Below are 14,357 nucleotides of genomic sequence, written 5' to 3'. Positions count from 1 at the left end.
GAGAGCCGTGTGGATCAGTGAGCAAACGGGAGTAGCGGTTATTTCATATTAAGAGGAAAAATAGGAGGAGGGCAGGCCGCGTGATTCATGGGCAAGATAAGTGCTGTCAAGGACAGAAGAAAATGAGGTGGACCAATGAAATCAGGAAATTTGCAGGCATAACTTGGAGTCAGTTTGCCCGAGCCAGGGGTAATTAGAGCCCCCTGGCTGAGGCCTTCGTCCTGCAGTGAACATAAACGTACGCTGATGGCGTTTTACAACATCGAAAAGTCGTTCGGAATGTTAGCGAACTTTTATTCTTCAGCCGCAAATCGCTGCGCAGTGCTAGGCCGCATTCACATATTTACAGAAGGGCATCGGGCACCACTTGGAAAACCGCCTCTCGTCCTTGGCATCGTATTATATGTGCAGTGGTTGCTCTGACACTTGAACCAATTTGATCCGAAACCAGCAAGAATGCTGAGTCGCTATGTGCTTCGTGTATGGTCCTGCGCAGCATTCTGAGGTGCACTGGAGCGTGTGTTCTTACGAGGCTGTTAGATTAATGGAAACGTTGGCACTGAGCATCGTGGTGACGTTGGCTTTTCTATAAGCTGCCACTTGGGGTACGACAGACAGCGTAGTTAGGGGCTCCAGGCCCTGACGTCACCAACCTATAGTTTACCACCGGTTGCCAAAATTGACGTGTAAGCACCTTTGTGCATTTCGCCTGTGGCGGAATGCGGCCGCCTGAAACTGCAAAACAAGCTCTTCACCTGGTGCGAGGCATCATCGTGTTTACTAAGCTGAGAAGAAGCCAAGAAGTGTCGATGAGTGCCGATACGATGTGAAAGTGTGATAAGCAGCGAAACTTGCAGGTGTGGATGTAACGTAACGTAGTGAAGTTACTCTGTCATAATTTGGGAGTATCGGTAGCCACGGCTTATCTTTGCATTTATTTTTTACTGGCTGTTATCCTAGCACTCCGTGCCCTCGACAGTGATCCTATATGAAGGGAACGCACGTTTAGTCGTCGGTTGGCGGTCGACGACGTCTTTGAGCAGCACCTTAGAAGGTACCGGCTGCCGAGGGAGATGATATTGAGCCTATACTATGCACGGTATTAGAACCGTACCTGCAACCGTGTGTAGCGCCATCACATAGCATACCTATGAACGTACGGGCGCTGGGCACCTTGCCTTGAGGCCTTAAGCTTTCTTTTCATTTCCGTAATTAGTATCGAAATAAATATTTAGTCGCTTTGTAATATGGTGGTGGTGGTGATGATGAATACAGGCAGACTTAGCCTGGCAGACCTGGCCGGCAATTGTTCTGGCTGAGCGTCTCTTTCTGCACAAAATTTGTCACCATGTGGCCATCAGACCTGCCTCTCGCAGAAATGTCAGAAGAAGGCGCAGCACTTTCACTGCAATTCTTTTGATGGTGTTGCGGTGAACGGCCGAGTGCGTTTGCGCTAGTAGGCTGTGTAGCAGACGCCGGGAAAAGGAAGCTGTCGAATAGGGGTGTGCACTGATTTGCCGTAAGAATATGGCCTAAGCTACATATACATGATGTGCCACCACGCTATCAGTTGACCGTGCCTCTTTCATTTCTTCTCGTTTAACCCGAGTTTCGCTTTCTCCTCGCTCTCAGACGACATCGTAAGTTAAATGCGCTGCCACTTCGGTTGCACTTGTATCTCAGCGGGAGAGCTTTCCGGCAAAAAAAAAATAAATAAATTATGGAGTTTTACGTGCCGAAACCACGATTTGATTATGAGGCATGCCGCAGTGGGGGACTCCAGAAATTCGGACTACCTGGCGTTCTTTAACGTGCACCTAAACATAAGCGCATGGGTTCGTGCTCATTTTGCCTCCATCGAAATGCGGCCGCCATGGCCAGGATTCAATCCCGCGACCTCGTGCTTAGCAGCCCAGCACCATATCCACTAAGCAATCATGGCGGGTGTCTTTATGGTCAAGAAATTGCGTACGAGCAGCGTAGCTTAGTAAACTACACATCTGGTCTTTATACTGTGAACACGGGAACGCCAATCTGAAGGCTATTTCATTGCGCTTCATTTATCTTAAACAACAGCGAGGTGTTTAGAACTCGAAGGACGCTCTGCAGCTGTTCAAGTGGACATTGGGTCACCCCAAAATCTCAAGTAGACCATACCCAAATTTCAAGTTGTCCCACTTCAGAATTTAAGTTTGCCCACTCCCGAATTTCACTTGGCCCACTTCCAAATTTCAAGTTCGCCCACCCCCAGAATTTATGTTGGCCCACCCCCAGATTTTAGGTGGGCCTACCCTCAGGTTTCAAGTGGGCTGGCCCCCAGATTTCAAGTTGGCCCACCTCCAGATTTCAAGTTGGCCCACCCCCAGATTTCAAGCTGGCCCACCACCATATTTCAAGCTGGCCCACCACCATATTTCAAGCTGGCCCACCACCATATTTCAAGCTGGCCCACCACCATATTTCAAGCTGGCCCACCCCCAGATTTTCGTGCCACTGCTCGCGCGTTCGTCGTCGTCTTCTTCCACAGCTGGCTGGCTCTATCTTGAAAGCGACAGGCTTCAGCGAAGGAGGGACGGACGGACCGTTGACTGGTTGAATAACCATAAAAATGCTTACGCATCTAAAAGGAAAAGCTGGGAAGAGGGACCGGATCTCTTACAAGCATAGGTAGTGGTACAAGGTACACAGAGAAGTTTTGAGGAAGAGAAACATTACACAGGAGATGTATACATAAATGCTAGAATGAAGAGCGTGTATAGCGCACCTGACTGACTAAAGCAGGTTAGTTGACTATTTGTCGTCGCCTGATTTCAAGGGCGTGCCAATAAATTGGCATGACAGTCATCATCGTCGTTCTGAGATGCCTTTTGCGTAACGCTATGCTTGCTGTCACTTTGAATGCTTCACCTTCTGGTGATAGCACGCGCGTTCGTTTCTTTTGGGGGGGGGAGGGGGGAAATGTGACTGGTGCCGCGAAAAAGAGCGTCATATTTATGCCCCGTTCACACTGAGACATTCGGCGTCTGCAGCGGCGCCCAGTTCGGCGGAACCCAGTTCGGCGGCGGCGAGATCCGCCGGAATAGCCCCTTCCGCGCCGATCGCTCCCGTACCGATTTTTGCGGCAGCTGCCGCCGGATTGCCTCGCCGCCGCGCGGCGCTGACCAATCGGGGAGCGCGAAACAGAACTTCCAAAGATGGCGGCCGAGTCGCGCTCTTGCAGAGCTGGGCGAACCCACCAACGCCGCTGCCGCCGTCTCTTCGGCGAATGCTTCTGCGCGTCATGCATCGCCAGAAGGGTGCTTGCCAACAGGCCGAGCAGTACTGCCTCTTCTTGCTCGGGGTTCATCATTGTCTTGGCGCAACGTAAGCACACGAACTCGACGCGAGCGGAGACAACTGCGCAATTTGGAGCCGCGCGAACATCCGGGATATCCGGAGCTTGATTGGAGGTTAGCACTTTATGGGGCAGATGGCGCTGTATGTCTTTCCGGCGGCGCGGTCCGCAAGCAGTGTGAACTATGCGATTTTCGGCGGCAGGAGAATTCCATTCGCTGTAGACGCCGGATTCCTCAGTGTGAACGTACCATTAGTCGAAAGCGCGGTTAGAATTCGCATTGCTTTAAGAAGACTTGGAGTGACGCAGACAGCAAAGTGTACAACTATACGGAGGGCACGACAAGCGGAGGAGGATAAGAGAAAGGGAGAAAGCAGGGGTTATCACCAGAAGAGCGTGGGGCTGGCTACCCTACGCTGGGGGAAGGAAACAGAGCGGAATAGTGAGGTGAAATAGACAGGGAAGAAGGACAGGAAGCAGTGTATTCGCGCCTGCCCGCAGTCCAGTCGGGACGAGGTAGTTAAAGGTGTTGACACAGCCCACTCGTCCTCATGAAGCAAAATACTGCCTTCACTGCCTCGTGGGCTGACGAGCGATTTTCAAGTAGCAACTGCATGGACAGTAGCCGATCGTCCAGTCGTCGCAATACGTTAGAGAAGGTGGCTGAAAATGAGGACACTGGTACAATAAATGATCTAGGTCCTCTTCGCTGCCGCAAACATCGCACGGAGAGCGGTATTGCCCACAAAAAAAGCAGGATAGGTTAGTAGGTATCGTGGCATGGACGTACATCTTAGAGCGCAGCTCTTTGGCTCCCGTTCCTGCTTTTCGCGTCGCCGTTGTGCCTCGCCGTTGACCCTCGCCGTAACCAGCTCCGTAGCCAGTGCCAGCGCCATGCTCTAGATGCGCGCTCCTGGCGCCATCTCTCGTGCACGGCGCGAGCCTTGCTCTCTTCGTTCCTCCTCCAATGCCAACCCTGTGCGGCGGCACTCAGAGCGCCGGCTCGGTGGCGGCTGATCTCGATGATGTGCTGCTGCACAAGCCGAAACACATAGGCGCCGCCATCCGCCACTACGCCGAACCAGGCATTGGGGCAGCAAGTGGAGCATATATCCATCTATTTCTCCGACGACAAAGCTTTTTATATGGCAATCAAAAACTGGGAATGGAGTGTTTCTTGAAGAAGGAATATGTGTGAAGAATAAAAAGTTGTCTGTAACTCTACATACATGTCTTGCTCGATGTTTGCCTCAATATATCGAAAAGCCGAAACACCTGAATATCGCATTAGGAAGTGACGTAATCGTCGGCAATTTTTTATACATTTAGCTCCATACTGGATGTATGACATGATCTAAAGATGTTTTATATATATGCTGCTGAAAGCCACTATTATCGCAATGATTATCTACTTTAATATTGATGGCACAATCAATAAAAAGAGGCCTATTTCTGTAGAAACTTAAGGAGCAGAATCAAAGAACTAGATATAAGATCTGAGCGGGCACACGCCATGGTAGCACAGCGGATATAGCGTTGCAGAGTTGAGCTCTAGCCCAAGGGTTCAAGCCCGGCCTCACCGGCCCCATATCGATGGGGGCGGAATACAAGAACGCTCGTGTGCGATGTGTTGGGTGCACTTTAAAGGAATCCAGGGTGGTCAAAATGAAATAAATTAACCTATATCTGGCTATCGCTGCAGTGTAACAGGAGACACACCAACATATTTGCAATCAAGCACACACCTTTCTGCCAGTTTCTCAGTTCTCAGCCCAAAGTATCAGTTTTGTTAAGCTTACTTCGATACCTTCAAACTCTGATTTGAGCGTCGTAAACTGAACGTAACGCCCATAGTTAGCGCTTTTGGTATCCTGGCCTTCGGTTGTGGGTAGCTCGGGGAAATGATTACTTTGTAATTAATTGCTATAGAATTAATTTTTACTCAAACAAGATTTCACTGTTTCTTTTACGCATGTATACTCTCCATGGCTCGATGCTAAGACAAACAACTCAGTAAAGTTTTATTTCGTACCGCCTCATGTTACCGTCCCTTGATCATTGAAAAATATATTGTGTGGGGACAAGCCAACGAAGTCGCCAACATTTCCCAATTCCTTTAAATAAGTGTCTCTCTCGATCTGCAGTTTCTTGACGTGAAATGGTTTTCGCTTTGTGGAGATTAAGTAGGTGCTGCCACACGACAGAGGATTAGTGCCGCGTATATATCGTATATACGTATACGGATATATACGTATATAATGTATATATCGTGTGGCTTTTCCCTGCTGCAGTAGGCGAGAGTATTTTCAGCTTTTCCACCTTTTATTCTTCCTGTAGTGGTATTGCTACCGGCGGGGTTAGCCTGGTAGACCTTGCACGCAATCACTCCGCCTGAGTGTTCTTTTCCGTGCAAAATTTCTCATCATATGTTAATCAGTGCTGTCTATCAAAGAAATGTGAGAAGAACGCAGGACACTTCCTTGCTCGCTATCCATGCTCCTTCCAGGAAGACTAAGTGTTTGACACGTTCATCACGGAAGCCCCGTCTCACGTGGCCTAGAAGCAACGCATTTTTACGATAGAAGAGCTTGCAGTGCGAGCTGAAATGTTCTATTTCTTCTTTCAGATCCCAAGAGTCGTTTTTCTTGTTGCGGATGTCATACCATTGGAACAGCTTCTTCGGCGTTTTTATAACAATTGCCATTGGTGTATTGGTTAGCGCCTTGACAGGTAATGATTATATTCGTTTGATCTCAGCTACTAAATGTGTTTTGCTTTCTTACGTTTAGGAACATGTTTGTTTGCATCGTTTCACTTTTTGTTCAAGTAAACCGAGAGTTATGCAGAGCTCGCGTTATCTCTACTGAACTCGTGTATAGACATCGCCCCTAAGAAATTTCACTAAGAAACGTATGTTTAGAGTATGTTTATTACAGCACACTGTATGAAAATAATTGCGAACGTTGTGCTGACGTCCCTTTCAGTCTGAATATAGCGACGGGAAAGAGATGCCCACCGATATTAGAGTTTCAGCGCGTCCGGTATTCGGGTAAACGCAAGCGCACGGGGCGTTTCACCGGATGAGCGGAGGAGCAGGCGTGAACTCAGTGGAAGTTGCAGCCCCCTGGTGGCTCAGAGCTCAACCAGACAGATAGCTAATATTCCAGTAATCAAGTGTATTCTGTTTCATTGCTGGTGTGAATGTTCGGCTGCGGCGTAATCGTGTTGCTGCCGAAAATTTACACCAGCAGCGAAGTAGAACACATTTGGTTGGTTACTGCAGTGTTAGCTGTGTTTGATGATGATGATGGACTACTGACATCCCCTTGGAAACGAGGCGGGGGCAAATCGCCACCTAGCCTGTTTCAATTACTCAGCTATGATATCAATGCTTTTCCTTCGAGCATTCTTGTATACATTTCTTTATTCTTCTCTATCGATCGTGAACGCAGCCTATGCCTGTAATGATCCGCTCAAATCAGTCACTTCGCTGCTTTTTTTCCACCAATACTCTAACGTCTCTTGCTTACTTCTGCTACAGACCAGTTGATACTTCCACCAGCTTTTAATCCAACTGCTTCTGGAACTTGTGCGTTACTGGGCGAATACCTTCTCATTCCATTAACATGTGCACTGCGGATTTTTAGTGCAGCATATACATGTCTCATCTAATTGCGAATATTTGCTCCGGTTTGTTTCTGTCCTTAAGAAACCAGCTCGAGCCTCAACTAGCAAGGCACTTCCCGTTATTGTACAGCTTCTCCCTTCGAATTTCTCTGTCTTCATTCTTATGAATACCCGTGGTCTTTTTCGTCTTACTTTATTTTGCATCCTATTTGCTGTATCTGTTTATCTCACTTTCTTTCTTATTACCTTCTAGTTGCCTCTCTACACTTTCAATTACCCGGTACATGATTGTCAACTTTCGTGACCTCTTCCTACATTCTGTGTCCACGCTTTTTAGCTACAGATACTTGTGCACTTTAGCAGCTCATTCATTTAGATCCATGTTCCTGATTCTTTCTTCAAAACTAATTTTGGTCTGCGCTTCTCTGGCTTCAAATGAGGCCCAACCTACGTCCCCTTCCACTGCCTCATTTGCGGCTTTGCCGTGGGCTCTCAAAGCCAACCGACCCACCCATATTTGGTTAACATCCAACCCCGGCAATGTATCCAATTTTATAGACAGAATGGCATTTGCGGAACGTCAGCGCTGGCACCATGACTCCTTTTCAGATTCCATCAACCACGTCATATTTATTGTGGCCCCAAAGTTCCCCAGGTTTCATTTTTGCTGCATTCCGCTTCGCTTTTATTTTCAGGTTATCTTGGTGGGTGCTTGCGTAAGCATTTCTTTCGTTTATGTATACTGCGACGCATTTATGATCCTTGACTATGGGAAAGACTGACTGTTGAATCAACACCGCGTAGCTACTCGACTCTTCATTAAAGACAACATTCGCGATTTCTCTGTCCTAAATATAAGGCCTATATTTGCCGTTGTGTTGCCACTCATATGACCAGTGTCTGTGAATCCCTTGCATTGTCCGTCAGTAACACTGGGTCATCCGCATACATCAGTGCAGAGACGTTCTGTTGCACCATTTGCCCATCACGCATTTATCATAAATCAAACCCTAATTGACTGTTTTCCAGTTGTCTTTCTATGCCCTGTGCATAAAACGTGCAAAATGATGGAGACAAATGACATCATTACTCCTCTCTTTGGTGAATTTCCAAAACTTCATTAAAATTTTGGCATTCCCGTAGAATTTTGACTCGGTTGTCTCTATATATGTCCCTCAGCAGCTCCAAGAAATCGTCATCTATGCCTTTGGGCTTGAGAATATCTCAAAGCAATACCTGTATACGTTGTCGTACGCTCCCTGAAATATCTAGAAATACTATACCTAAAGCTGTATAAGCTGTATTCTGGGATACCGGAATCTCTGTACACTGAGTTAGCACAAAAATATTCTCTGCTAAGCGTTTGCCTGGTCTGAATCTATTCTGTAGTTCCTCCAGTACATAATTTGTTTCCGTGAATCTCGACAGCTCTTGTTTTATGGCTTGCATTGTCCTTCTATATAGCACTGACGTTACTGCAACTGGCTTTTACGAGCTCGTCCTATCCTTATCACCATTCCCTTTGAATAGGAGGTTTATCTTGCTTTATATTATCCAACTGGAACTTTCTTCGTTTTAATCACTTGATCAATGACATTAGTCAGCAGTGCCTTGCTCTTTGGACCGAGGTTTTTGCTGTGGTGTATTGGGATTTCATCGGGTCCCGCGGCGGTGTTGTTAGGGACATTTTCTTCTCCTTTTTTTCCAGTATATTTTTTCTCTGGCGAATTTTGATCTCTGAGGCTTCTTTGTTGATGCTGGATCTGTTTGGGTCTGAACTATTCTTTCCTTTTGTGCCGAAGTTAGCCCTAACAGTATCTGTCATGTACCGCAGCGCACTATCTCCTCCGAAGATGCTGCCGTCTTCAACCTTTATAGCCGTCTGCAAATATTTATTTGGAGCTCGAGTGCTTTTACGTGGTTTCTGAATCTTTTTGGTGCGCCTTTGTCGATATCGGAAATGTTACGCACCTAATGTTCCCTTGTGTATTCAATTTTTCTCTTTCACAGACTCACTCGCCACCCTTTCCTTTTCTCAGTATTTATTCCATGTAAGGAGCACCTCGTACTCACGTATTCTCAATTTTTTTACTTCGCGATGATCCCTAGAGGCCTGCTTACGCTCTTCTGTTGCTTGCTTTATTTCTTTGTTCGACCACTTACGTGGTTGCTTCTTTTCAATCCGACAGTTTTTTTTTTCCTTGTCTGGCTCATATTCTTGTGCATAACGTCTACCGGTTCCTTATATTCCCGGGCTGTTGAGGGAAACGCCTCCATTTTATTCTCTATGTTTTTTGCAATCTCTCTTATTTGCTCTTCATTCATTTTCAGAAATTGTGATCCGATTGTTTCTTGTTTTGCATCAGTATTTCTCCAACATGTTCAGGTTAAACGTTTATGATCACAACCCACGCTATCTTTTGCGTGTTGACCTACCATCATTTGATCCAGTCATTCGTAAGCCGTTTCTCAGACTGAGGCGTAGTCTATGCATGACTGTCTGTTTCCGCAGTGCCAGGCTACTTGTCCCTGACACGTATTCTCCCGGTCAACTGCTGCAAAGTGCTCATCCTAAACTCTCTGCATTTGTTGATTGGTTGATTATTTTGCCCTCGCGCAGTGATCTACTAGCCTCCTGGTTAGCTCAGATGGTAGAGCAATCAACCCAGTGGGGCGCTGGCCATGGATTCAATCACCGGAGCCGGACGAATTTTTCTTTAACTGCGAAGTTTTTGTTCCGAGAAACACGTATTGGGTTCCTTTGTAACTTCGAGCTACAGTCGGGTGGATGACTACTGTTATTGACAATATGACAACCTTTGTTACTGAGTTTCAGTCCTGGTTAATTCTTAAAGCCTTGATTCATGGCTAAACTGACAGTATTTGTTTTCTACGAGCGTGCGCTGCAAATCTAGGATAATTGAGCATTATTTTTCAGTGTACTTATAATGAAGTAGACATGAACATGTATGGCATCCAACGTGATTATCCTAAGCTTCGTTGGGTGTCCAAGCATTAGTGAACGCGTGCGAATTTTGGTATGGAGCAGTGCGTCTCGCTTGAATCGTGTTACGCAATCCGTGCTGTGTTAAGCTGCTACTAAGCTGCTGTTAAGCTTTTGTTAAAATTCTCTGTTTGGTTGCATCATTTTCTCATAACACCTATGCGCGCCACTGTGGTCGGCTGAAACGTTTGTTCTTTTCAATCAATCAACCAACCAATCAATCAATGTACTTAAACATTGCTCTACACGAAGGCGTGGAAAGAAACATCTGCCTATGAGGCAGTTTGACGGGAGCTCAAGCCCGCACGTTAGAGCAGCAATGTTCAATAGCCCACAAAAGAAGGGATAACAAACAATGAAAATATCCACAGAAATAGGACGCTCTCACTCATATATTACAGGTATAAGAAAAAGAAAACCTGTATGGTGGAATATCCAACGCTTAGACAAAGAGCATAGTTGTGATTAATGTTCAAGAAAATGCGCGAAATTTTGCAATGAATTACCAGCTATACATCGTTGCAAATTATACGGCATGCACGTGGATATACTCTCGGGTGAGTCTTCGTCAGTCCAGTAATTAAACATGTGCCGTGAAGTTCATAATGAAAAATGTCCCTAAAAAACAACAGTTGGTTGGTTCTTGGATCTCTTTAGCACTTCTAGCAAGTAGGGCCACTGCCCAGCATGTCGAGGATTGCTTCGGCCTCCGCGGCCCCAACCCACGGGCCACCCTGATTCCAGCTTTGATCCCCGCGCTACCCCTTGGGTGCCCTGGAGATCCTGCGCCGCCTGCTTTATTATAACCTCAGGTGCTCTCCTGAGACCTCCGGTTGCCTGTTACATGAGCCCTCCTGGAACAGTGCTTGTAAAAAATACAATCTATCGTCGCGACGAAAAAAACTACCCGCGACTTATACAACACCATGTCAGAACCTTGCTTCTTCAGATACAGCAATCACCAATTGGGGCGTCCGTGACGACTCCCTCACCGCGCGGGAAGCCAGCGGCGGAGCGTGAATAAATTTGACCGCACTCCGCAATGTTGGCATGTCTAGGAGACAAACGCATACAACACGCGCTAAGAAACCTCCGTAGTGCCGCGGCAGAGTAACATATTCAAGGAACAAAGGCCCCAAGATTCTCTCTCTCACACCCGTTCTTACTCGCACCTGCGCAGAAACGACGAGCGCCGCGAGAAAGGCCCCGCCCCACTGTACCCACTAGCAATTGTAGAAATGTAACGCGGTCGTGCCTAAATCCCCTTCATCCACGTGCCACCACCACTGTCGTGCCAAGCCTCAGCTAGTTAGCACCCTTCACTACAGATGGCGGTAGTTGTCTGGTCGGTCTGATAGGTGCTTTCAGCGCGCCAGGCAACGGCCGGCGAAGTCGGGTACGTGATGCCGGAGACGCTAAGATCGTTAAAATTTTATCCTCCGCTTTAAACGTGGCCTGCAGCAGCGCGGCGATCACTTGTCGCCGCTGCGCTAGTGGACAAGTGCGTGGCGAGCGAGCGCTTATTTGTTTGTCGAAGGCGCAAGCCCAACGCGCTCACTTCAGCAAACCCGAACACCACGCATTTTTTTTTATTTGTTTCCACAAGCAAGGAGGTACATGGTTGTGGCGGAAAAAACAAGGGGAAAAAAGCTGCGGAAAAGCAGCTTGACTGGCCCCATCAAATGCTGCTGGTCAGAGAAGCTAGCGCGCGATGCACCCTGTTCCAGTTGCTGCGGCGTGCGATAGGACATCTGCTATTCCCACGCGAACCACACAAGACCGAAGAGCGTCAAATTTTCGCCAATTTAGCGTAACTGCGCCACGCGTTAGCCTTCGCCACCCCAATACGTTCTCCTTCGAGCACAGGCAGAACGCATCGAGGCCCTACTGTCGAACGTAGACAACCAGACATATACTCGGAGAATATTTCGCATTAAAAGAACATCGCGGGCGCGCAACAACCTTGTCACAGCGCACTGCAGGACCTGTTCACTGATACACCTGGACGGAATACAAGCAAGGAAAGCGGACAGCACAGGCGCTGGTTCTCTACATTCTTCACTGTACGTCACTTCCGCCGGGTGACGTCCCTTCCGCCGCGTCGTTTTTTTTTTTTTTTTCAGGTTCGGTATGAAAAACTTCCATTTGTGCGAGCTCTTTGTGACGGATTGAGCTGCAATTCAAGCGTAAGATTTTGCACAGAAACTACTGTATGTCTAAACTATCTGAAACTAGGCTTTTTACGCGGTCGAGAACTTCATTGCTGTTGGCCTTTAAAGGCTGATATGGGGTAAAACCCCTCCATCCACGCACCACCGCCGCTTTCTTAAGTAGCGACAACCTTTGATGTGCGCCGCCTTTTCCCCTCACACCAAATTCGGTTCCGGCATTTCCAGTTTCAATATTTCCGGTTTCGGCGTTTCGCTTCCTGGAGTTTCCCGATGGTGAGATGCCCGCGCGTGCTTAGCAGCCGGCGCTATATGAGTAGCTCGCTCCAGCCCATGGTGTAAGATCTCACACCATGCTCTAGCCACTCCAAGCGTCATCCGTGTGCATCTGAGCGTTCGGTGTGCGTACGCTGCGCCCGCAAGCTTTGCCTGTCGTCCGCTTTCGCTGACAAAGCGCGGAGAGCCATGGGCCGGGGCTGCATCATCGGCTGCTGCATGTGTCCGGGGTGCCGGAAATCGCCCGCCCCGGCGCCTCTCGGCGATAACGACCTGGAAATTATCACCTGTCCGGAGCGAATCGAGGAGATTCCCGCGACATTACATTCCACTGTACGTTGTGTCTGGTGGCACAACCCGTCGCAAGTCGACGCGAAGCAGCGAACAGGACCATACCGCCGATTACAATAGGCGGTGGTTCTTGGATGGAATCGCATTAACAGTTTAAACCGCAGCTGGTGCAGTTAAAGCCTCTCCATCGACGCGAAAGTAAGCAACGCTAAAAAACATAGCGTCACTTCCACTCGGAAATGGAAACTGAAGCACTTAAGTGCCGCTTGACGCCGGAAGCTAAGAGTATGAGTGGGAGAGGAGCGTGGAGGAGGAGGGTAGGTTGGCGGTACTGAACCTGGTCGGCGGAAACGTGTATGGAGGGGCTTTAATATGGGGGTGAGCCAAGTACAATCTGGGGCTGGGCCAACTTGAAGTTTTGGGGTTGGCCGACGGAAATTTGAGAAACAAAAGCAAACCCGAGACCACAAGCCGAAGAATACTACTCATTAGGAAAAAAAAATCTGAATTTGTGTAGCTTTTTTCGGTATTACATGTGAGCAGGATGATGAGCAATACAAGAAAAACAACACACCACAAAATGTTAAGATGAATGAAAATACATTCAAAGGTAAGACAAGCACGCGCAAGTGTCCAATAAAGACATCAATAAAGTCTAGCCCACCGCAAGAAATACCGCCAGACTGGGCTAAAGACCCACACGCGCAGACGTGAATATATCTGAACCATACGAACGTCTCCTACCGCGTTACCTGGGTTCACGCGCAACCTAGACAGATAAGAAGTCAATGAACTAATGAGGAATGATGAGGGGTCATATGGGTGTGATCGCGGTTGATAATGGTTAGACGTTAATGGATGAGGTGCTAAATAGCGATCAGGGCTTATGATTGTCAGTGCGATTTTGATAAGGTTGATTTGGACCGATAAGCATTGATATAGGTCGGATACACTGTGATAAGGTTGATGAGGACCGATAAAGGTTAACCAGGATTTCATCATGTCCGATAAGTTTGATAAGGATAGGTTGGTAAGGTATGTAAGGGTCGCCTTTATTGCGTTAAGGTTGATAGCGACCGATAAGGCTTGATAATGTTATGGTCAAGTTCGGTAAGGTTGATAACAATCGACAGGGGTTGATATGGGTCGTATCATGTCGGATAAGTTTGATAAGGACACATAAAAATTGATACGGGTTTGAGCAATTGCGGTAGGGCTGATAACGACAGATAACGGCTGATAAGGGTTTAATCGGGTCGGGTAAAGTTGATAACGACCAATAACCGCTGGATTGAGTCCGATATAGGGTTGGTAACGACTGATGAGGGTTGATAAGGGTTTATACAGGTAACACCAGGAGCCAAAACAGAATTCAAGGCCAATAAAGCATACGTTTATTGAACGGTCTACAGCTTCCTCAATCGCGGTAAAAACAGGAGCAAGTGGCACAATGCCTACACATACTTCGACAACTCCACCGAAGTTTCTGCATATTTTCCGCCGCGACAACCATCACCACTCGATGGCGCCATAGCAGCTCACACTGTTCTCGCGCGTCTGCTCACCTTTGATGCCCTGTATGGGCGCTTGCGAGCGATACCGTGGGAGCGATAACGGCGTACTTTCGCAAGATAAGCACTCACCGTCGCATCAGGCA

General features: G+C 47.6%; 1 protein-coding gene across 1 annotated transcript in view; it reads left to right on the top strand.

The window, feature by feature from the left end:
* The window catches only part of LOC129386793 (putative sodium-dependent multivitamin transporter), a 54,580-nt gene that overhangs the window by 39,073 nt on the left and 1,150 nt on the right, over window positions 1-14,357 (top strand). The window contains exon 9 of the mRNA XM_055075001.2: window positions 5,961-6,064. Within this exon, the coding sequence (XP_054930976.2) occupies window positions 5,961-6,064 (104 nt within the window). The remainder of the gene's footprint in view (window positions 1-5,960; window positions 6,065-14,357) is intronic.

Source organism: Dermacentor andersoni, chromosome 8 (genome assembly GCF_023375885.2).
Source record: "Dermacentor andersoni chromosome 8, qqDerAnde1_hic_scaffold, whole genome shotgun sequence".
NCBI lineage: Eukaryota > Metazoa > Arthropoda > Arachnida > Ixodida > Ixodidae > Dermacentor > Dermacentor andersoni.
The sequence above is the reverse complement of the archived record's forward strand: the minus strand, read 5'-3'. Positions and strand labels throughout refer to the sequence as shown.